We start from the raw sequence: 23,677 nt of genomic DNA on the forward strand, positions 1-23,677 counted from the left end.
CTTTACTCCTTCCTTGAGGAAGTGTATGGTTTTGGTGTAAAAGACTTTCTAAAATTGTTATTAGATAATGATGTTTGTCAAAAGCAATGGGTGGCTGAACACCTATGTACCACCCATGATACGTCCCCTTGACACAAAGTAGCACAAAGTATTGCATAGTACTAGTTCACCTTACTTTGGCTCCAACTTTTCAATGCAAACCTGATTTGCATTGAAAGTCAATAACGCCACAATGCTTTGCACTGGGTTTGAGTTACAAAAGTAATGCAATCCCAGCCAAAGGGTTAGTAAATATGAGCCCTAAAGTTCAGAATACATTTACCAGCAGGCAAAACAGTACTATTTGAGTTTTCAATATTGTGGTACAACAACAGTTTAGTAGTGTTATTAGAAATAGTCTCATTGGTCCCCTCACATTACTTATGAGTGAGACTTTGTTGAGCTTGAAATAAACTTTTTATGGTTGTTACATGGGGCTAAAAACATTTATCTGCAAATCCTCTGTAATAAACTCCCACATCACCCAGTTTCGCCCCTTACTAAAGACTACATTAAAAGAAATGTACATTTAAATTATAGCAGCAACCCTTGTTAAGAGTGTCAGAATAAGACAGATAGTTCCGGGGAAAAGCTGAGAACTCTCTGGTAGGAGGCCCCTAGGTGTCCAGAGACCTCTTTGCCCATGCCTTAAAACATCTCTGCTTCCAAGTCTGTGGTATCCTCTTCAAGACCTGTCTACCTCTCCGACAAGCTTGTCATCTAGTTTGTTGACTCCCTGTCTAGAGCCATTTGTTATTTAAGCTGACACAGCTTTGGAGTAAAGAAACCGACTTTAACAGTGCCCTCAGGATATGATAAGGCCTCCCAATCAAACTTACACAGTGGCGGCAGAAACTTAACGGGGGAGGAGGGGCGGGTGGGGGTCAGGGTAAACAAAAGAAAATAAATCATTTTAAAAAACACTTACCTGCAGGCCGGCAGCCGCCTCTCGGTCCTCTTTGCCCGCTTCCAGGGGCAGGAACCAGGAACAAGAAACACCCAGGCCTCCAGACTCTCGTAGCCAATCACGACACTGCTGAGCAGTGCCGTGACTGGTCTGAACGTTGTGGTTCGGCACTCCGAGATGGACTGGGGGCCTGGGCATGTTCTTCATCCAGGCTGTAGTACAGCCTGGAAGAAGAACATGCAAAGTGTGCAGCACTGTTTTGGGTGGCCCGAGAGGGCTAGCAAAACAGTCCTGCTCACTTAAGTGAGTGCCTACCACTCCGCCCCTAACCAGACAAGCCACGGAAAATAAAATGATAATAACGTTTGTTATTATCATTTTATTTTTCCTTTTTTAACTGCTCAGAGAGCAGTGGGGCGATGCTCCTCCGCCTTAGCGGAGGAGCCGCCCCTGAACTTACATCATCCTTCATCAGCTGCTAGAAACGAGCTGAAATAACCTGACTTCAGACAAAATTTTCTGAGCTTCTACCTACCAGAAACCTTCTAGGAGAACATATTTACAAGGAAGCCCTAGAAGCAAGGCTGGTGCATCCAAACAGCAAAGTAAGGCCTCAGGGTTCAACTACAAGGTTGTGCCAAATTACGAGGAAAAGGCCAGTTTTTTTATAATTTGGGAGCACTTTAGCAGCAAAATTAAATTTTGCCTGAAGTGCCTTATAATCCTTAAATGGTCCAACCAAGAATTTTCAAGGTTTATCCATCAAATGCCTCCAAAGGTCTGCTGTGGAGAACTCTTGAACGGACCACAAATTTGCACACTTTACTTCACCCTCAGTTATACCCTCATTTTCCACCACTCATTAAATATGTAAACCTGTTTCATTTACATTTATGTATGTTTATCATTCCTTACTGCACTCCTACGGTTAATGCTGTGCTGCCTTCAAGACACTTTACAAATGCTGCGAAATGAAAACATTGTGTGTGCTGATCAGCTCTAACATGTAATAACACACAATGGGGCCGATTATGATGGCGGACGGACCTGAGTCCGTCCGCCACCATAGAGTAGGGGGGAGCGTCCGCATGGGCAGCGGCGTTCCCCCCGTGAAGATTAGGATGTGACCGCCAGGGTGGCGGTCACATCCTCTATCCTTAACATTGCGGCGGGTGCAGCTTCAAGCTGCACCCGCCGCAATGTTAAAAATGCATACTTTGCATTTGTATGCAGAAAGCAGCAGGCACCGCGCGGTGCCTGCCGATCTCTGCATACAAATGCAGGGGGGTACCATAGGTACCCCCCGTGTGCACCCCCCACCCCCCCTTCACCTAGGGGGCCCGCAACGGGCCCCCGCAGTGAAGTACCACATGCTTTTCCACGGCGGAAAATCCGCCGCGGAAAAGCATCTTTTCAGGCATTTCCTAATATGGTGGACGGTGTATGAGAGACACCGCCACCATATTAGAGCTTTTCCGCCGCGGGACCGCGGCGGAAAAGCTGCGTACGGACTTCCCGACCCCCCTGCCATTCTAATCTGGTGGGGGGTCTTATGAATCACCTCAGCGGTGAATCCGCATCCTCGGGGCCGGCGGTGGCTTCCGCCGGCCCCGAGGATGCGGATTCACCGCAATCATAATAGGCCCCAATATGTTGCAATAAATAGGACTAAGGCATGCAGTAACAAGGATAGCCATATAAAAAGAACTGCCTAGGATCATACCCATTTTTATGGGTAAAAATTAAAAACACATCCCAGCAGTAATATGCTAAAGCTACTTACACATATCAAAAGTTGTATCACGTATCTATCTTCCTCTGATGTATAACGGTGATTTCATGTCCAGAATTTGGTACAATCCAATAATTTCCTACACTCAGGCACTGATGGAATTTCAAATTCATATTGTTTACGAAGCAAACTGAGAAAAGCCATGGTAAATGGCGGACAGGTCAATTCTAATTTAAAAGCCAGTGCTACAGGTGCGTAACAACGTCCTTTTGCCAAAGAATCTTTTGTAGTGTAGTTCCTATATTCCCAATAGGCTCCGCGCATTGGAATAACATAAATGATAGTTTAGACGTAGGACTTAGGTCGACTAGGTCTCTATTGAATATGTTAGACTTAATTATGAATGCCAGCTAGCTCAGAGGTCACTAGAAACTTTCTCGAATTCACAAGAAGGGATTAGTTTCTGACAACCGCATAAACATGACAACTTTTCTCCCTCAAGAATAAGGAGTATATCTCCAGAGTCGCGGACACAATAGATAGCTATTTTACTCAGTCAATCGTGCATGCTTAGTTTCACCAGAAGTGCAGAGAAACAGAGAGACGGGCGTTTTCAATAAAAGAGGTTATTTATTGAACAGTCTTCTTTCTCATGCAAGAGAAGTGAATTGCTACAATCGCAATACTTGTCATAAAGTAAAGTGCGTACAGTAAAAGGAGTATTATAAAATAATACTGTAAAAGCATGGTATGGTTTCTAAGCCATACGGTGTTTAAAATGGATAAAATACATACAATGATAAAATAATGACTAAACGTACTCAACTGGTGCTTCTAAGATACGCCTACCCCGGTGTACCTAACCTAAGCCTAGTACATGGGAAGGAGTAAGTGAGAAGTAGTTTGAGTAAAGATAGTTTCTGCCAAGAATCTAAATCAAGAATTCTCTAAGGGTCTAATCAGCTCCGTACCTTGGTTATAGAATGAAGGAGGTCTTGTATCTCTCTCTCAGGACTCGATCTCCCAGTAACCCGCAAGGGTGACTGGAAACACTGGAGCTGGATTTCTCGGCAGGAGAAAAGACAGCGTCTCTCTCAGTGCGTCAGTGGGAGGGTCGGCTTCCTTCGGCACTTGCTACAGCAGGGCGTCGGGCAAGTAGATAGTCGATCTGCTCCAAACCACCGTGTGTCTTGCTAGGGCAGATGCTGGTATATTTATACCTGGAAGGTGCTGAGTTTGATGTAAGGTTGGACATAAGACGTCACTAAGAACTCGCAGTTCTTTCAGGACACCAGGAGTTCTAGGACAAATCAATACAGAAGCAGGGGGAATTCCCGGGCTGCTGGAGGCTTGGTTTGTTTAAGAACACGTTGTGCTTTCTAGGAGTCTATGGGAGTAGCCTTGCCATATTTGGACTGCATTGGCTATGTCTTAATATGGGTATGATTCTTATGCCTATATAAGGATATGATTTGATATAACCACATAAGGGCATACATCGGGAAATATTAACTAGAGTCCTAGAATCGTCTACAACACTTTCTCTGATTCGATCATTAAACAGTGAAGGAAACAAAACAGTGAATACTCCCGCGGAATCAGGTCTTCTTGGAAGCCACCAAACTAATCAAGCCAATCTGTGAGCGTTGCTTGACCACGGAGCAGTGCATAATTTGAGACTATGGTTTCCGGTGCTCAGCACCGGCTCTTAATCATCAACACCAGCGCTTTTCATGAACACCAGTTGAGTTAGGCACAGGGAGATTAAGTGATTTGCCCAGAATCACAGGATGTTGAGACGGCGCCGAGATTCGAACATGGTTCCCCAGCTATGAAGACGGCAGCTCTGGTCATTACGCCACCTCCTCTCCCTCACTTTCATGGTTAGAAGTTGGTTCAGTTTTAGGCGACGCTAACAGGAGAAATTGGACGGTGCAAGCTGCCGGCACCTATTTTATTTACAAATTAACCACTGCCGTTGAGTCCGTGGTAGTAGCAGAATCATGGTAAGAGTCCATCGAGAAATATGTAGTTTGCATGTGGCAACACAACAGACGTACCACAGGGTGATATTGCAAAAAGCAGACATTGTAAACCTCTTCCTTGTGAAATGGACCGAGCAATGATAAGATATAGAATTACTCACCTTTCCATTCAAAATACTACACAAGTCACAATCTGTCTAGATATTGAGGGGAGTTCAGAATACAAGCTCAAGTCAGAGTGAGCCCAGCAATACAATTTTCCGTCAGGGTAAGGGATCACCTGATCCCTTCATGGGGTCTGCAACCTCTAGAGCAGAGGTTGATGATAGTTATGGCGATGCCAAAGTCTAAGGGAGGTGATGGCATGGTACCACTATGCTCATTCAAATCAGCAGCAGAAAGACCATTGGAGCTCCTTGCATTTTGAGATAAACAGCTTCTAATCACTGTCTCGTTAAGGTAATGCTGGACATCCCTTAAACATTTCCTACCATTCTTGTAAACCCCTGGATTCCCTCTCATTGATAGTGCACAAGGTCATTGCCCCACAGGCCCAGCTCTCTATCCCGACCATGTCAAACTGAGAGGACAGAACCGCCATTTTCTCCCTGATGCATGTGCAGCATTGGAAAGAATGACTTATGGCCTGTACAAAGTGGGAAAACAGATGTCTGGGGAACAAAGGGGGATATTTACAAAAAAATTGGCAGAGCGCAGTGCTACTCCAAAATTGCTAATGCTTTGCTCCAACATTTTTTAAACACAGGGATGTGCCGTATTTACAAAAATACGTTGTACCCCTGTGTTTCCCCTAGCACTGGTGCTAAAATAGCTGCCTAGCGACAGTACAGGCACCCTTGCTTCTTGTGGCAAGGGTGCCTGCGTTGCAGGGGTGATTGTTTATGTGCAGGTAGGGACACCTTCCTGCACATAAACAATTTTTACAGACGATTTGCTCTTTCTATGTGTGCTGCACAATGCAAAATACGAGGAGAAATAATAAATTTCTCATCGTATCGCCTGTTTAAGACCAGGTATTTCCTGGTCTATTTTTTGGTGCTGCCCCATACCTTGTAAATATAGGGCAGCGCCAAAAGGCAGTGGGTATTGTGGCGGAACGCCCAGAGCAACACCCATTGCCGCCCCCCCCCCCCTTTGCGGCAGCAGACTGCTGCGGTAAGGGGCATATATTCAAGGTGTCTTTAAGCCATGTTAAGTGGCTTAATGCCACCTTGTAAATATTGGGTTGACAGCAACGCCACAGTAATGCCAGAAAAAGTTCAGTTAGGGGCTTGTAAATATGCCCCAAAATCACTTGTCAAAAAGACTACCACCTCAACGAAAAGGCAATTCCTGATAGGACAGTTGAAAAAAGGCAAAGGGGAGAAAAAAATTCAGAATGAGAAGAAAAACAAATAAAAATGGTGGAAGAAAGCAGAATAAAAAAAATCTGATCGGCAATGAAACACATACAAGTTAAGACAAAACATAATGCATTCAAGAACTAACCTTGAGTGTTTCAAAGGTAACGAACCAGAGGGCTATCCTGGAGTGAGAAAGAGTGGTTTTGTTGCGGTCTGAAGGCTAAGGCAGGGATGAGGATACATGCAGTGCTGCAGATCATGTAGGTTTGTGACCTGTCCCTGCGATCCAGATTATTATGAATGGCCTGAGCTACAGCTCCTTTGAACAACTAAATTGTTTTCAGTAACATACAGTTGCCAAAATGTAAGTATAGTATAAGCATCTACTTACTCACAAACTGCCGGGAAAGACAGACCCACAAAGGCACTAGAGAGATATTCTGTATACATTTCATTTGCCACTCCTTCCAGGTAGTACTTCTGCCACGTATCTTCCTCAATCTGAAAAAGAGAATAGGGAGAAAGGACTATCATCACATTTATTTTGGAACACTTAATTTCTGTTTTTCATAGGTCTGTGTTTTCTTCTGACTGAAATGAAAGGTTACTTTCCTACAACAACAACTCTCCAGCAACAGTGATGGAATAGCCTTTGCGTGAATCCTTGATGGATTCATTGCACACCGTAAACAGAAGCCTTCCACTGGTGTTCAGGAGCAACCACCCTTCTGAAGATGCCTTAATGTCCTGGAGAACAGAGCATGAATCCCTTGCCCTGGGCGGCCATTTTATCTCTTGTTTTGAGCATGAACAGGTGAGTATTCTGGGAAAAAGTGCTGGTGAGTACTAAGGATAACTATGGTGGAGACATATTCACAATTAGCATTTTCCTCTCTCATGTTCAGCTATTTAAAAATGTACCTAAATTGTAGGCAGAATTCACAGAAAAGACGTAAATTCATATTTTTAAGTACATACCTGACACAATATCCAAGGTCGTTGTTTGAGGAAATTATGACCCAGCATACATTTTTCAGTACTTCCATTGCTACATTTTGTCTAAAGTATACCTTCTAACTGGAGTGTTTGGAAACCAGGAAGTCGGTCAATCTATTGTCGGCAGCAAAATATATTTGTTTATTTCGTTATTTTCTTTTTGGGTAGATCACTTTCTTGTGACGCAGTCCAATCCGTGACCTGTATTTATTTTGCAAGACTAAGATTCTCAAGGTGAACTAAAGGTGAACTGTTTCAAAACAGCTACACCTTTCATAGTGCAACAAAAAGATACAAAACGTTGCTGTTATTTGCCCAAAAACAACCATCGCGTGGAACAGTCTGGAATATAAAGTTTGCAGAATTTAGGGACATATTAGCAAGAACTTCATTAAAATTATCGCCGTTTTAGCGGCAGTTTCCTGCTGCTAAAACGGCGATAATGGTCTTGCTAATATGCGTTAGAGAATTCCAATAGAAGGTCCTGCACATCTAACCTGGGCTTCTATTGGAATTCTATAACACATATTAGCAAGCCCATTATCGCTGTTTTAGCTGCAGTTTCCTGCCGCTAAAACAGCGATAATTTTAACGAGGTTCTTGCTAATAAGCCCCTTAGTTTGTTGGAGCAGAAAGGCTTCTGGAATAAACGTAATAGAAAAAGTTTAATTGGAGCAACATAGGAGTATTGCAGTCAATGGCATATTGCTTGGGTTCAAATTCAGTGGCGTACCAAGAGTATCATAGGGACTAGCGCATGCAAGAAAATGGCCGCTGCTCGAATTTGGTATTAAAAGACTTCTATGATTCAGATGCAGTGAGCCCCTCATGCCCCTGTGCCCGGGCACCAGTCCTGTGCACGAAACCCCCAAAGGGGTAGTTAATCCACCCCTTGCCCCACTGAATGCTTTTACTATGGAGCTCACTTTAATGTGCCAATCTTTCATGATCCATTTCATGTCGTTCAAGCAGTGGCGCCTGCTCCCAGAAGCCATTCTTTGTCATTATGTAACACCAGGCACATTTAATTCAACCGTGCCTGCGCATGTTTGTGGATGGCGGTTGCGTTAGTGCTGTATCTTTGTGTAGATTAACACAAGAGCCAAACCTTTATGCGTGAGTGTGCAAATCTGCTTATGAGCCATTTCATGGCCACTACAATGGTAATCTTGATGCATAGTTTCATGAGAACCAAGCCCTTGTAGTTTATGGAAAAACTCTACTATTTCTCGTGCCTCAATCCTCCGAACACTGCACTAAAAAAAAACAAGCTTTACACAGTGCAGTCCCAAAAATCACCTAGAAGCCTATGAATAAAGGAATGGCGATACAGAGCAGCACAATGTCTTTGCTGACATGACACAACCGTAATGTTAACAGATTAGCTCTGGATGAGGCATTGAAGGCATCCATCGCCCCCCACCTGCACCCCACGCTCCCTATTCAGACAGCACACCCCACGGGCACCCCTGCACTAGAAAGATGGATGGAGCACAGATGGCCTGGAAACCTGAATGAGAAATCAATTAAGACAAATCAGCTCCCATTGATGGATTTCCAGGATGCAAGAGCCATTACAGAGATCGACACACAATGGTTGCGATGAACAGCGATGATGGATGGTGTCCAAATGGCTTTACTCCCAGAGAGCTACACTGTACGGAGGAGCTGGAGGGAGGCCAGGACCTAATAAGCCCAGATTGAGAGGTACTGCATCATACACCGCATTTTGCTGTTTAGGAAGAGCACTTCCATGATACACGGATGGAAGATATTTTAGTACCACAGTTGATGTAAAACATTACAAATTTAAGCGACTGAACAAATCTCTAAGATGAAGCATTCCGTAGCAAGGGGCAAGTGTTTCATTGAAAGTGGAGCAGCCGAAAGCGGTCGGTGGGAGGCAGGTATATACACGGGTAAATGTGGTGGCCCTTGTACTGTTGGTGTTACACCAGACTTTATCCAAGCTCAAGGAATGTCCAGGCTGCGTATGAAGGTAATTTTCTCTCAGGCACAAAAAACAGGCTCTAAAAGAAACCTTGGTGGATTAAATGCTTCAATAGATCAAATTAAGAGGTTGGGGAGAGGAGTTTGGCCTAACGGCTAGGGCGGTCGACTTCGAATCTGGAGAACTGGGTTTGAGTCTCGGCAATTACGCTGAACACCCTGTGATTCTGGGCAAATCACTTAATCTCCCTGTGCCTAACAAAAAAATGAATGTGTCCTCATGTAACGCAACTGGTGCTATGTAAAGCGCTCTGATACCCGATACCTTCGGGTCGAGTTCGTGCTATATAAAACTCCGTAAAATAAAGAAATAAAATAAAAAAGAGCAATACTGCACCCAGGCAGCAACCCTAAACTGCCTAGTACAAGAAGACAATCTAGAGGCAATCTGACAAAAGAGCTGGCAGTGCTACAGGCCTTTGCATCAGAGCAGCGCCATCTATGGCTAGATCTGCCCACGCAATAAAATGGTGCAGCCATGTTTGGAATGAGTAAATGATGGAGGTGTTATTCTTCCCCACTAGTTGGTTCATGGGCTTGTCTGAAGAGGTTTGGAGGATGATTTCATGTCTCTGTCAAGGACAGTTGTGCACCAGATCTTGCCTCTGTTAGTTATTTGCTTTGTGCGTCCTGTGGTTCGAGGTCCATTGTCCTTTGCTGATATATGGTAAGAGCGCACAAGTCTTGTATAAGGTTTCCTTGCCATGCCACTACACGTAAGGATATGCATGAGCATTATATTTGCCACTAATTCCAAACTACATTGAATGAAACCTTTAGTGTAAGTCAGTGACAGGCTATATAGTTGAGGGCACAATCATATGCATTAGGAACGTACATGTGTTTCATGGATTAGTAGCATGATAATTGCATGAAAACATGAAAAGAGATGGTAAAAATTAGACAAGGACATGCAGAGGGTTGAAGACTCTCCACAAGTGTGCTACAGTGCGCTGGACAGCACAGTCATGGTAACCTGGTGTGAACACTCTTGGTTGCATGAAATGCTTTTCTACCATTGTAAGGTATTTTCAGTAAGTGAGATATTTCATCAAGTGTCACAGGACTACTTGGGATCCCTCAATTCAAGTAACTTTCAGACCATTTCAAGGAATGCAAGGCGTCATATGTCACTTCCAGATGTATATGAGGTATTTTCCGCCATAAACTTACAATTACGTCCGAAGATACAATTGTAAATAGGCCCTATATGTATAGGTGAGAAAGTAAAACAAAAGAGAGCAAAACAAATCATACTTTTTATTCAAAAAGACAAACATTATGGACACTTCCCCCCAAAAAAGGAGTGAAGTTGGCAAGTCCATCTTGAATTAAGAAATGTTATGAGAACTTTATTTTGCTTTTCTTTACTCATAACCTTTACCTCAAGCTTATGTGAAAAAGGACTCAATGGCACCAATTTGCTTTCAAGGCAGATGACTGCATCCTCTATTGAAGAAATAAAGGCGTGTTTTTTAAAAGAAATTCAACATGCTATATTCTTTCAAACCCACTGGAGTAAATATTCCAACCTGTTTTCCTACATATATTTAGCCACTCTTTTCTCGTGCACTGCCATTGACTGTTATTTTTAAAAGATTACGCAAGGTTCATGATTACACAGGACTGTTGTTTTTGAAATTATGCTTACTCTTCATTTATCAATAGGTCCCTTGCTCACTTTGCCGCTGTATTCTAGCTAGCCTGGCTGATGAGGGGGGTTACCCCAAAACCGGTCCCAGGATGCTTGTTTCAGGTCCAAGGAGGGTCCTGGCCTGGCAGTTCGGTATGGACTGTACCCATGAGGCCCAGGGTTAAGGCTGATTTGCCTATGGCTGGGTCCAAACTGGGGTCGCTAAGTGAACTGAAGAATGATGATAGATTCAACCCAGATCTGTGACTGGGGGTGAGTGTCTGAAAAGTTTCAGCACTAAGTCCATCATCTCCTTGTGTTTGCTTTGTACGCCCTAAATTGGCAGGATATGCCCAGACGTGGTTCCCATGCTCACTTTGCCACTTGATTCATGCTAGCCTGGCTGATGAGGGGTGTTACCCTGAAACTGGACCGGCAACTAACTGCTGATGGCAATCTTGGGGTAAATTCAGGGGTGAGTTGAGGAATATGAGGCAAAGCTGAGTATTTTCTTTTCCTATGAAGATATAGAAATGGCTCAAAGACCAAATATGACCTTGGGGAGTGTCTCTTAGAAAGTCAGCTTAGACAGCAATGGAGCAGTTGTAGATGGTTCAGCTACTGAATCTTCTAATATAAAAGGTAGGTGGTCTAAATAGCCATTAGGCCGCTGCTGAAAGTAATTTAATTGTGGTTTACGTAGAGGAAAAGACAAACTTACCAATACATTTGTGAGTGTCTGTCAGGATTTTTCAGTTCATTCCGCCTGAATTTCGGACGGAGTAAATATGCCAGAGCAGTGGGTGATATCTCGGAGTGCACAACAGAGTTTCACTGACTCTGATTGAAGTCTAGTGACCAGTGTCTGTTTTATTCTGATGAGGAGCCCTTCAAAAATAAGAATGCTTTGGCAACAATCTTTTGACTGCAAAAGTGAGGAGCACCACTGGCAAAGCTAGCTATGTGCAAGGAAAGGCGTACAAGCGCTAAATTAAAAACTCAGGCTTACTCTGGGTTTCATGGGCAATGAAACAACCTTTACATTCAGAATCATATCATCAAATGTTGGTACAGTGAAGAATTTATCAAGAGTAGAATTGAGGTGACTTCAAGCTATTATTTCTTTCCGTTTACCAATGCCCACTTCTAAAGGGGAGTATATGAGTGGCAGTTCGGTATGGAGTACGTTATGATACAAGTGGATTATAGAGAAATTGTATTTTGTTCAGATAATATTAGTATAACTTGAAGGTGAAAGTGCATTGTTTCTATTGGCCACAAATTGTCAGGTATGATGTTTTAATAGGAGATACGTCTTTTGAAAATATAAGTTATGAAGCATTCTTTGTGGACCGTGCTCCTTGTATAGACATTCAAGGGTAAGCAGACTCTTCTTGTTTAGGTCTGGGCTTTCAGTCAGCTTTAGTTGTCCCACCAGACTATTGTTTTTCTCCCAAATTATGTTAAATTGGCATTAACATTTTGCTTCTGCTCACCAGAGCATATTTCATATGTCAATAGGTCAGCCAACTATATATATTGTTTCCATTCAATTTGAGTGATTGCACAAAGCCTTTGCACATTGTTCACTTGCACCTAGAACTAGTCCCTTTCTCTTGAATTTCAAAAGTGGTTTAATGTGTGTTTTTTATATTGACTTTAATTACCAGCCATTCATTTTACCTCCACTACTTTTTGAAGCCTGTGTTATAATGTGTTGAAGTGACATTGTAACATTGTAACTTCCCATGATTTGACTGCTTGGTTGGAAGCGATTCATTGTTGTCTCCTTCACAAGTAATAGTAATAAAATGCATGGTCCAAATGAAAAATGCTTGTTGCTAAAAAAAAATGAAGCACTAGAAAAATAGCCTCAACGTAACATGTTTACAACTTATTTTTATTGCATGGTTAAGGCATCCACTTTTCGTGTCTGCATATCTTTTTTATTTATGTGGTATATGTTGGCAATTAAAAACAAAAACAACCATTGCATCAGCTTCATAAGAACACATCTATTGGCTATACCAATGCTGGTTTCTCTGTTCTGCTTCTTAACCGCATCGTTGCGGCGCATTTTCCCCTGCTGTGCTGGAATATGCAAAAACCCATTATTCATGACGAGCTGGGCTCGTCATGAGCGTGCGAGGAGGCTACCTCATGACGAGCCCAGCTCGTCATGAGCGTCGAAGGGGTTAAAGCATGACACCTCCTAACAGAACATGCTTCCTATCAGTCACTGACATGTGTCAGTGTCCACATCATGCCTGGCGAAAATATGTCCACCCACCATCAGGTTAAACATGTTGCCCAACATGATTACACTAAATAAAAGGTTCCTTATGTTATAAGCGCTACAAAGTTCTTTGGAAAAATGTAGTTTCAGGCTTGGCATCCAGTTATTGTTGAAGAGTCTCCAAGTTTGCTTTAAGTTTGATCCGTAGCAGCCAGTTTAAATAAATCTTCTTGCTGCAAACAGTATTTTAATGAACTAAGTCTGGAGAACTTCGTCATTAATCATGTGGGTTTGTCTTTGACTGACTAAACATAGAAGACAGATTAAACAACGGTTTAATCATGTGAGAGGATATAACACAAAACTTAAATTTCTGTTTCTGCTCTGAGAAGGTATTCTGGGATTGCAAGGGTACATCTGTGTTTCACAATAGTGTATCAAAACCATGTTTTGATTTGGATGGCGAATTTCGAGATCAAGGATTTTGACAAGGTGAAGAGAAACAAGACGGCCCCTGGGGTACTGTTCCTCTCAGTACAAAGCGGATATTTATTCGATCTCGAACCGGACGATACTCAAGTGAGAAAGAAATGTCGAATCAGGTCTGCTGCTTGCCTTAGACCAGGAGTGTTTCACTCTCACCAAAGCCACCTCGAAGATGAGTTTGACAAATTGTATTATATATTGTAGAATTTCTACAGCACCTCATACTTGACAAGGCGGACGCGCTTATATTTGCTTCCGGTTCATGAACGTAATTTCTAAGTACATGGTTAATTAGCCTTTTGGTTGTACTTTGCCCTCCAAACAAGTAATAGATGAGGTGCATGAGGTTTGGGAGCATGCTCAAAGCATAGTGTGGTGAACTGGTAGCTGCACACAAGGTGTTTGGGAGAGTGTGTAACACACGATGGTGCTCTAGCCGATACTTGCCATCTTTTTAGGTCTCGGCTAGGCAGTGCTTGCGCTGTCTCTTCGAGACTTGCTGTATTCAGGTATGGAGTGTAAGCTCCGCCACTCTCCACACAGCTTTTTAATTGGCTCCTGTCACTGCCCTATGCAAACTTTGGCCTTTGATTTGTTAATAGGCTTATTAGTTTTTCCTTAGTACCTCCCTCTCTTCTGTTGTTACCTCCCATGAGAACACACCCTGTTACATTTGTTGTTACTTGGTAGGTTTCAATTACAGCCTCAGAGCACTCTTTTGTTAAAGGGCTTTCTCCTGTAGGACGCACTCTCCCATAGCGGTTTATTTTTTTGTTTTTTTATTTAACTAGCCAGGCATGCCATAGCACTAATAATGGCAGCTGTGCTTTCCTTTTGTTCCTTGCGATCACCGAACGCAACAGAATGCTTTTTTAAAATTGATTTACTTTTTTCTACAATGGCGGCACCCACGCTTAGGCTTTGAACATCTTAAGCTAAAACGCGGGTGCCGAAATTGCTTCAAAGTTATAGAAATAGAAACAATTTGAATTTCTTTTCGTAGTCCTCTTCTTTTCAAGCAATTGTGGCACCTGCATTGCAGCTTTTGCATCGAAAGCAAACAAATAGATTTTTTTTTTATATTTCTTTACTGTTTAAGCAATCTCGGCACCCACGCTTCAGCTTACTATGCTTACAGTTAAAGTGCAAGTGCCACAAAGGTCTTGCATTTGCAAGAGTTTAAGGTATTGGCATTATAAATGACAATGCCTTTAGTTTATGTGTTTAGAAAACTTCCAAGCAGTGCTTATACAATGCTTGCAGGTTTTCAAAACACATAAATGAAAGGGATTATCATTTACAATGCCAATTGCTCAAACTCTCGTAAATGTAAATGTAAATGTATTTCGATTTATATAGCGCACGTTTCACCCAGGGGTCTCAAGGCGCTTGCTTAGGGAACCCGTCCTGGTATTCCCCTGTGAGAGATACCCCAGCAGGGTATTCACAAGGTGAAAGCCAGGCATCCCGCCGCGAGGGGCCGTAGTGGAGATTAAGCGAGCTATTGCCCAGAGTCGCAGAGTGTGACCCCGTGTGTCGAGTAGGCACCGGAGCGAGAATTGTGGAGTCCGTGGAATTTTTGAGCCCGAGACCCGCCGAGGCGGGGAATCGAACCCTGGTCCACGGCTGATCTCAGCTTCCGGGTCTGCCGCCTCTAACCACTGAGCCACACTTCTCCACGGGACATACTGCTATCAAGCACCTTTAGAACATTGTCTCCTTCTGTTAATAATGGCTACAGGCATCTCCTCAACTTCAAAACATTTCCAAATCCAACAGTAGTATGATGACCAAATGCATATGTCAGTGGAAGGCCTCTCTGATAATGTGTAAGAAATGTAATTCGAAGTATGGCAAGTTGCCTCTCACATCACCGCCACTGGGGTATGGAAGAATGGCTGAAAAGTAAAAATAGGTGCTAATATGATAACTACGCTAGTCTCTGTGGTATCACAGGGGTGAAATCACCCTCTAACTCTTTCTAAAGCCAGGTCTCTTGCTCATGAGTTCATCCTGATTTTTTTAATGAAGGCAAAGGTACAAACATGTGGAGCAAGGGGACAGCATGGGGCTGGCAGGGACCGTTAAGTAGTTATTTACTGCCTCACAGAATTTAAGAAGTTCAGGTAGGAAATGTATCAGTTCGAATCAATTGCCAACAAAATATGCATCAAAGCAGTGCAAACTTTTAATTTATGTGCACCAATGTTTCTTCAATTAAAGGAGTGCTGCAATACATCTTCTGTAGCCTTCCTTGTCATTATGGTGCAGTCAGCCGCGGTCCGTGCTGGTAACAGCAGTGGGGCAGTGGGTGAGATGAGGGGGGATTTCGAGGGACGATGCAGAGGGAAAATTATTTATTTATTTAATTTTCCCTCTGCATCGTCCCTCGAAATCCCCCCTCACCCGGCCCCACCGCCCCACCGTTGTTACCTGCACGAACCGCGGCTGGGTGCAGTGTAGCATAAAGAAAACTGTAATCTCTTAGAATCGGATAATTTGGTATGAAAGGTTCTTATTAAAGTATCCCTCTTACACATGGCTCTAGCACCCAGTGGGCCAGCTAGGGACAGGATGCTTCATGAGGGAAGTTGCGTACGTCATGGTGGCTACACGTCAAATGCAGGTTATTGGTTTGTAGAATGAGTGCATTCATTGACAGCAGAGAGGCAGCAGAAGGGAATGTTGGGACTGACAGGCCCGATGTCACTTGAAGCTGACAGTTGCTTCGAGAAATTGAGATTAGAAGAGATTTTGTCAGATTTACATTTTAGGGCAGTCAAAAGTATAGATCCCACAGGGCTCATGCCAGCTATGATCTGTCTGAGGTATTTGTGTACTCTCCCCTGAGGCGGAAAGCCGGGGGTTCTACTTACTATCCCTTTTCCTTAAAGCACGCTGATATTGCAGTCATTTTTAAAAATTGTATATATTTTAACCTGTTGCCATTTTAATTACTTGGGCAAAATCAGTGCGCTCGAGTGCAAGATTAACTTTGCACCGAGGCGTGCTTTACTCACCCCTCATCCCGGCGTGGCCGATTGCGGGCTGACGACGCGGGACAGGGGCGCCATCTTGGAGGGAGGAAGGGTTGGCAGTCCAGTGGCAGGACGCCTCCCGCCCTCCCGGATACTTAAGGAGCTGTGTTTTCAAGGCTCGCTGTATTTGTGTACTCTCCCCTGAGGCGGAAAGCCGGGGGTTCTACTTACTATCCCTTTTCCTTAAAGCACGCTGATATTGCAGTCATTTTTAAAAATTGTATATATTTTAACCTGTTGCCATTTTAATTACTTGGGCAAAATCAGTGCGCTCGAGTGCAAGATTAACTTTGCACCGAGGCGTGCTTTACTCACCCCCTCATCCCGGCGTGGCCGATTGCGGGCTGACGACGCGGGACAGGGGCGCCATCTTGGAGGGAGGAAGGGTTGGCGGTCCAGTGGCAGGACGCCTCCCGCCCTCCCGGATACTTAAGGAGCTGTGTTTTCAAGGCTCGCTGTATTTGTGTACTCTCCCCTGAGGCGGAAAGCCGGGGGTTCTACTTACTATCCCTTTTCCTTAAAGCACGCTGATATTGCAGTCATTTTTAAAAATTGAATATATTTTAACCGGTTGCCATTTTAATTACTTGGGCAAAATCAGTGCGCTCGAGTGCAAGATTAACTTTGCACCGAGGCGTGCTTTACTCACCCCCTCATCCCGGCGTGGCCGATTGCGGGCTGACGACGCGGGACAGGGGCGCCATCTTGGAGGGAGGAAGGGTTGGCGGTCCAGTGGCAGGACGCCTCCCGCCCTCCCGGATACTTAAGGAGCTGTGTTTTCAAGGCTCGCTGTATTTGTGTACTCTCCCCTGAGGCGGAAAGCCGGGGGTTCTACTTACTATCCCTTTTCCTTAAAGCACGCTGGCGTGCTTTACTCACCCCCTCATCCCGGCGTGGCCGATTGCGGGCTGACGACGCGGACAGGGGCGCCATCTTGGAGGGAGGAAGGGTTGGCGGTCCAGTGGCAGGACGCCTCCCACCCTCCTCGGCAGGATATAAAATAATGGGGTCATTCCGTCCGCGCAGCGGGCGGGGCGCGCCGGCGGCGCGCCGAAGGCACGCCAAAGGCAAGCCCGTCTGCGCCCGTCTGCGCCGGGCACGGGCCGAGGGCCACCCCCCCTGGTTCTGCCATGCCCACCCGCCCCCCACCTTATACACATGCTATGCTAACTGACTTGCGTCCACAGCCAAAGGAAGGATGTATTAAGCACAGTTTGGAAGATTTAATGTCTACCTCTATAATAACCTGCAAACACTGTCAGGTATCCATCCCCCTCCTAAACAAACTGGTGGGAAGCGACGTTCAAAATCAAATTCAGATAATAAAGAATCCCATTATTGCTCTTATTAATGTTCGTTCCTTGGCCAAACACAGGCAAGAAATTGCGGACTTAATCTTAGACAGGAATATTGATGTGATGTTCCTAACAGAGACCTGGATGGACAAAACATCGGACCCAGATCTTGTCATAGCCGTCCCAAAAGGATTTAAAGCCTACAGACAGGATAGATTAGGCAAAAGAGGAGGAGGAATTGCTATAATAGCCCGGGACATTTTTAAAATACGGATTATGACAATTCCTACCACGACATGTGAGTCGTTTCAGTATGATATCTACCTGTCCCCCTCTTACAACTTTAGAGGTGTATTATTATATAGACGACCTGAGACGCGGTCGGGATTTCTCATAGAAATCGCCACTATTCTAGAATCACTAGCAACCGAGAAATCTATAACATTGTTAGGAGATTATAATTTCCACCTAGACAGTCCTGAAGATAAAGACACCATGGCCCTTCAGTCAGAAATGGAGGTCTGTGGCCTATCACAGTTGGTGTCGGGACCTACCCATAACGCAGGCCACACCTTAGATGGTATATTTACCAATTTACAAAACTTATCAATAACTGACGTCCTCCCTATGACTTGGACAGACCATCATTTAATATTAGGTACTATAAAAATTAGTGAGGCACCCTCCCTTAAACTGCCCCCCTCAAGGCAGGAATCTTTCAAACTATGGAAAGATATTAGCATTCCTAACCTTGGAGTATCTCTGGACAAATCTAAACCCATTCTCTCTACTGACCCAGAGATTGCAACAATACAGTATCAGGACTGGTTGGTCCATGCTACTAACGAACTAGTACCAATCAAACAAATGTCCAAAAACAGAAATTCTCCTTCGGCACCCTGGTACACAGAGGAACTTAGAATACATAAACAGCTTTGTAGAAATAAGGAGAGGCACTGGAGGAAAAATTATGATGAGGAAAGTAAAGATAAGTACAAGAAGCTGCTAACTAAGTACAAACTTTTGATCCTGGAAGCCAAAAAGAAATATTATAGGGAGCAAATTGAGAATTGTAGTAACTCTAAAAAAAAGCTCTTCGACATAACTAAACAACTTGCAGGAGCAATTCCTGATCTGAATCCCCCAGCCTCACAAAAGTTTTGTGACTCAATAGCCTCCTACTTTTTTCTCGGAAAATCAAACCCAGGATATCATCAAATCCATTAGATCAGGCTCAGCACTGGACCCCTGTCCTTAGAAAACCTTACGCCCATTAATGGATATCTTGATTCCGGTTATAACCCAGATCTGCAACCTAATGTTCCAAACTGGAATCTTTCCCACCCCTCTAAAAAAAACCTTACTAAAGCCACTCTTGAAAAAATCTGGCCTAGATAAAGCGGAGTTAAAAAACTACAGGCCCATAGCTAACCTCCCATTCTTAGCCAAAGTGGCAGAAAAAGCCATGAACACTCAACTTGCGGAATTCATCGAGCAAAACCAGCTGCTCGATGAAACTCAATTTGGATTCCGTAAGTTTCATGGTACAGAAACAGCGCTCATTAAGGCAGCGGATGACATCCGACTGATCCGAGATCAAGGGGGATCAGCACTATTGGTGCTTCTAGACCTGTCAGCCGCGTTCGACACGGTCGACCATAAGATCTTGGTCGACCGTGTCGAGGGGATGGGAGTAAGGGGCCTAGCGAAGAATCTACTGACATCATTTCTGGCGGACAGATCTCAGGCAGTCGCCTTGGGACAATTCGAGTCAACAGAGTTGTCCTTGCCATGTGGGGTACCCCAAGGTTCATCCCTGAGTCCGACACTCTTTAATATCTATGTGTCGGACCTCGCAAAAACCATCAAAGCGCATGGGATGAACCTTACCTCATATGCTGACGACACCCAGTTGATTCTGACGATCAGAGATGATGGGGAAGCAGTAGCGGAGAGTTTTAAGGCAGGAATGCAGGCTATCGGCCGATGGATGTCCGAAAGTCGGCTAAAGCTGAATTCGGAAAAAACCGAAGTGGTAACTTTCGGTCACCTTAGCCCCAGCTGGTCTTCGGCATGGTGGCCACCATCATTTGGAGCTCTGCCTAAACCAACTACGAAGGTGAGAAACCTAGGGGTCACCTTCGATGATAATTTGAATTTTGTGGCTCATGCCAATCAGACGACCTCGGTGGCTTTTTACAAACTACGTTTGGTAAAAAAGATCTTGCCATTTTTACCTGAATCTGTAGGCAGAACCCTGGTAAGTGCCCTGGTTTTGTCGGCACTAGATTACTGCAATGGCTTGTTTGGCAATGCCCAAATCAGGGTCATAAAAAAAAATGCAGCTAGTACAGAATGCTGCGGCCAGGCTACTCTCAGGTGTTCCTAGATTTAAACCAATAACTAACACCCTGAGAGAGCTTCATTGGCTTCCAGTAAAGAATCGAATAAAGTTTAAGACCTTGTGCATTGTGTACAAAGCCTTGCACCAACAAGCCCCGCAATTTCTGAGAAAGCACCTCATGCCGTATCAACCTTCCCGACCACTCCGGTCCGCGAAGATGAACGATCTAGTAGTGCCACTTACTAGATTAGTTAACTGGGGAGATAGACGCTTTCTGGTGGCCGCCCCTAAATTGTGGAACACTCTTCCGCAATCAATCAGAGCTAGCCCAAATCTGCTGTCATTCAGGAAACAGCTGAAAACATGGTTGTTTAACCTCTAAAGTCTAGAAGCCAAAGTAAGGAGAGTCTGCAGATTACAGCGCCGAGACGCCTGCGGGCAATTGTTCGCGCTATATTAAATGTTAAAAAATAAATAAATAAATAAATAAGTTCCTGTCATGGAGTAAAAGGAAGAAGACCCATAGATGCTTCCTTACTAGTAGGAGAACTGCTGCTTTGCGTGAGGAGGTAGACCCTGGATTCTTTGTGGTCATTGAGCTCCTTGAGCCAGGGGGTGGCCTCACCAGTGATGTTTGCCAGGAAACTAATGAATGTGATGAATAATTGATGACTGAGATGTCAGGAATGTTATCCTCTTAAGAAAGGGAGGTATTGTGCCATCTAAGCAACTATGTAGCACATTCCGAAAGTGCTTCATCCTGACAACAGGGATATAGAGGAAAGCGGCCATTTTGTTTTACTTCCTTAGAAAGCCATTACCATGAAGTGTGATTCAAGTCTTTATTGTTTTTAAACCTTGATAACATTTTCTGTGTTATAGTAGAGCCCAGTAATTCGACAAGATTTATAGCCTTATAGATTGCCTTATTTTTGCTACATACATCTTTGCTCCAGCAGGAGAACATATACTGCATCATTTCTCCCTCCTCTTGGTATGGCATTGATAATAACAACTTTTTTTCTGTGGTCACGTTCTTAGCAATTATTCATACCAATTGGTGTTTCTAAAGGACATATTACACATAAAAAGCATGTTCACATCATGCGGTTTAGCCAATTCCAATTAATTTCGATCATGTATGGCAAATTTTTGCATATTTTTTTTAGGACATCACTTTCTTTAAATACTCCCTTCTCCACTGCCATGCTCCAAACCATATCGCATTCCCATTCTGCCACTGCAGGCAGTGCTGAACTTCTTCTTTCATCACTGTGTCTCTCTGAGCTAATATGAGATTAACCCCTCCCATGCTCATGACGGAGCTGCTCCGTCATGAGCATCGGCTGAGCTGTGCTCATGACGGAGCAGTTCCGTCATGGCCCTACCGCCGCGCCTGCGCGGCGCGTTCTATTGAGTGGGCGGGGCCGTGACGGAACCGCTCCGTCATGAGCACAGCTCAACCGCGGCTCGTGACGGAGCGGCTCCGTCACGAGCATGCGAGCGCCGCTCGGCCCCCCGCCCCCCTAGCGCTGCGGCGGAATTGCCGCCGCAGCGAAGGGGTTAAAGGGCCTTATTTACAAGCCCATTGTGCTGCTGGTGTTTCACTTTTGTGACGCACTAGTGGCGTAATGGGCTTGCCTGTATTTACAAAGCCACGTAAAGTCATCCTGCATGACTTTTCATGGTCTTGTAAATAGAGTAGTGTGAAAAAGGGGCATTCCATGGGTGTTGCTGTGGATGTTCCCAGCAACATCCATGGAACTTAATGCATTCCCAAATATACAACATTTTGTAAAACTGGAAATACGTCAGAATCCTACGGCTCCCCGGGGGAGGCATAGGAATGGTGCATCGAGGAAAAATACTTTCATTTCTCCTTGTTTTTTCCTCTTTTTATGAGTGCTGCATTCTGCAGCATGCATAGAAAGGGGAAAATGCCATTAATGATTGGTTTTGTGCAGGAAGGTGCAAGGGTGCCTACGCTGGCACATGGAAGCCATTTGTGCGCCAGCACAGGGGAAAGCACAGCGATGAGCCATAGTATTGTTGTTAATACAATGCATCCATGTGCTTTGAAAACGATGCAGCATAGTGCAGCTAAATGGCTTGTGGTGCAGCACTGCATCATTTTCTTGTACTTGAGCCCCATAGTTTGCAAATTTCCCCTGGTATCTAGACAAGCCTGTTGTATTCCATAACCACAGGAGAATGATTCCTGCTGATATCCAGGTGTTCAATGCTACATTTACCTCCATTTCACCTCAGACTTCTTGCCAGTGGCCTTTAGTTTGGGACTTTTCTTCAGTGTATGTAACAAGGTTCCTCTCTGCCCACACCCTTGCAAACATAGCTCATCATCTACCAATCCATATGTATGCAAGCTGACTTTGGAGTAATATATTGTGTAAAGGATTTTTAAAATGTATTTATTGAAGTTTACATCAGTACACACCGATCAAAAGAAGTAATGTTGCATGTGAGTGTACAAGGAGAACAAGTCCCCAAAGAGGGGAGAGCATGAAGGGGAACAAGCAGTGTCCAGAAATTGCATCCAGTCAAAAACATGAAAAATGAGAGAAACAGCATCGGGGAAAACCCATCAATAAGTAAAAGTTGCAAAACATCCTTTCCGCAATACAATGAACACACCTGTACATCAAGGTACTGAGCAAACGAAGCCCGAGGCTCCTCTTCGCATAAAGCGAACAAAATTCCCCATGACCCATGAGATAGGCAAGCAATCAACAAACAAGTGTACATGACAAGGCTCAGGGGGTGAGGGCTCCACTCGCAGGGGATGAGGCTTGAGAGACTGGTGCATGGCTGTAATCCGGAGCGAATATAGATAAATGGTAAAAAGTTGCAAAAATATCTGCTGGGCAGGAGCCCTGGGGCAGCAATTCCTAATACGCGTCCTGCTGCTCCTGTCAATAGGTTACATCGCTTAGCCACTTGTCCAGTCATGGTGAAGGGGACGCCCATAGTGAATTGAAACCCTGAGCATTGCAATAAGTAACAACATTGCAATGAGGCACAGAACTTACAGGGGACATGATTAACATAGCCCTGGAGGGCGACCAGTGGAGTCCTAGGTGGACAGAAATTAGTAATGGAGGAAATAGCTTCATAAACAGTCGTCCAAAAACAGTCAATTGCAGAGCACTCACAAGCTAAAGGAAGAAAAGTGGCTTTATCAACCCTGCATCTTCAGCATTGTGCATTATCGATAATCCCATTCAATACATTTGGACGGGAGTGCGGTATATTCTGTGAAGGAACTTGACATGAAGCAGGCGTAGTCTATAATTGGGAGAGAGAACCTGGGTAAGCCCACAGCAGTACCTCTACTGAGCCACAGTAATTGGTGGGTCAAGGTCATATTCGCAGCTAAGAAAGGCCTTGGGCGTGCAAAGAGGAAATTTCCCTGCATGCTCGCATAGAGTCATGTAATCAATTTGCACGGGCAAGAGTTGGTCAATAGCATGTCTAACGCAGGAAGCATGGGGGGCAGCCGGGAGGGTATCATGCAGTTCCAGAAATGAGGACCGACATCCCAAACATGTGAAAAGATCAAGCAGAATGTGTTGTGGGAACTCAGTTATGCACTGC

The 23,677-nt window shown here is 44.3% G+C and overlaps 1 protein-coding gene across 5 annotated transcripts in view; it reads right to left on the reverse strand.

Moving 5' to 3' along the window:
* Nucleotides 1-23,677, reverse strand: part of KCNMA1 (potassium calcium-activated channel subfamily M alpha 1) — a 1,543,535-nt gene that overhangs the window by 472,014 nt on the left and 1,047,844 nt on the right. For all 5 annotated transcript variants that reach the window (XM_078643370.1, XM_078643368.1, XM_078643365.1 and 2 more), the window contains exon 15: nt 6,419-6,528. In XM_078643370.1, the coding sequence (XP_078499496.1) occupies nt 6,419-6,528 (110 nt within the window). The remainder of the gene's footprint in view (nt 1-6,418; nt 6,529-23,677) is intronic.

The sequence above is a fragment of the Lissotriton helveticus genome, chromosome 5_1, assembly GCF_964261635.1.
Source record: "Lissotriton helveticus chromosome 5_1, aLisHel1.1, whole genome shotgun sequence".
Lineage (NCBI taxonomy): Eukaryota > Metazoa > Chordata > Amphibia > Caudata > Salamandridae > Lissotriton > Lissotriton helveticus.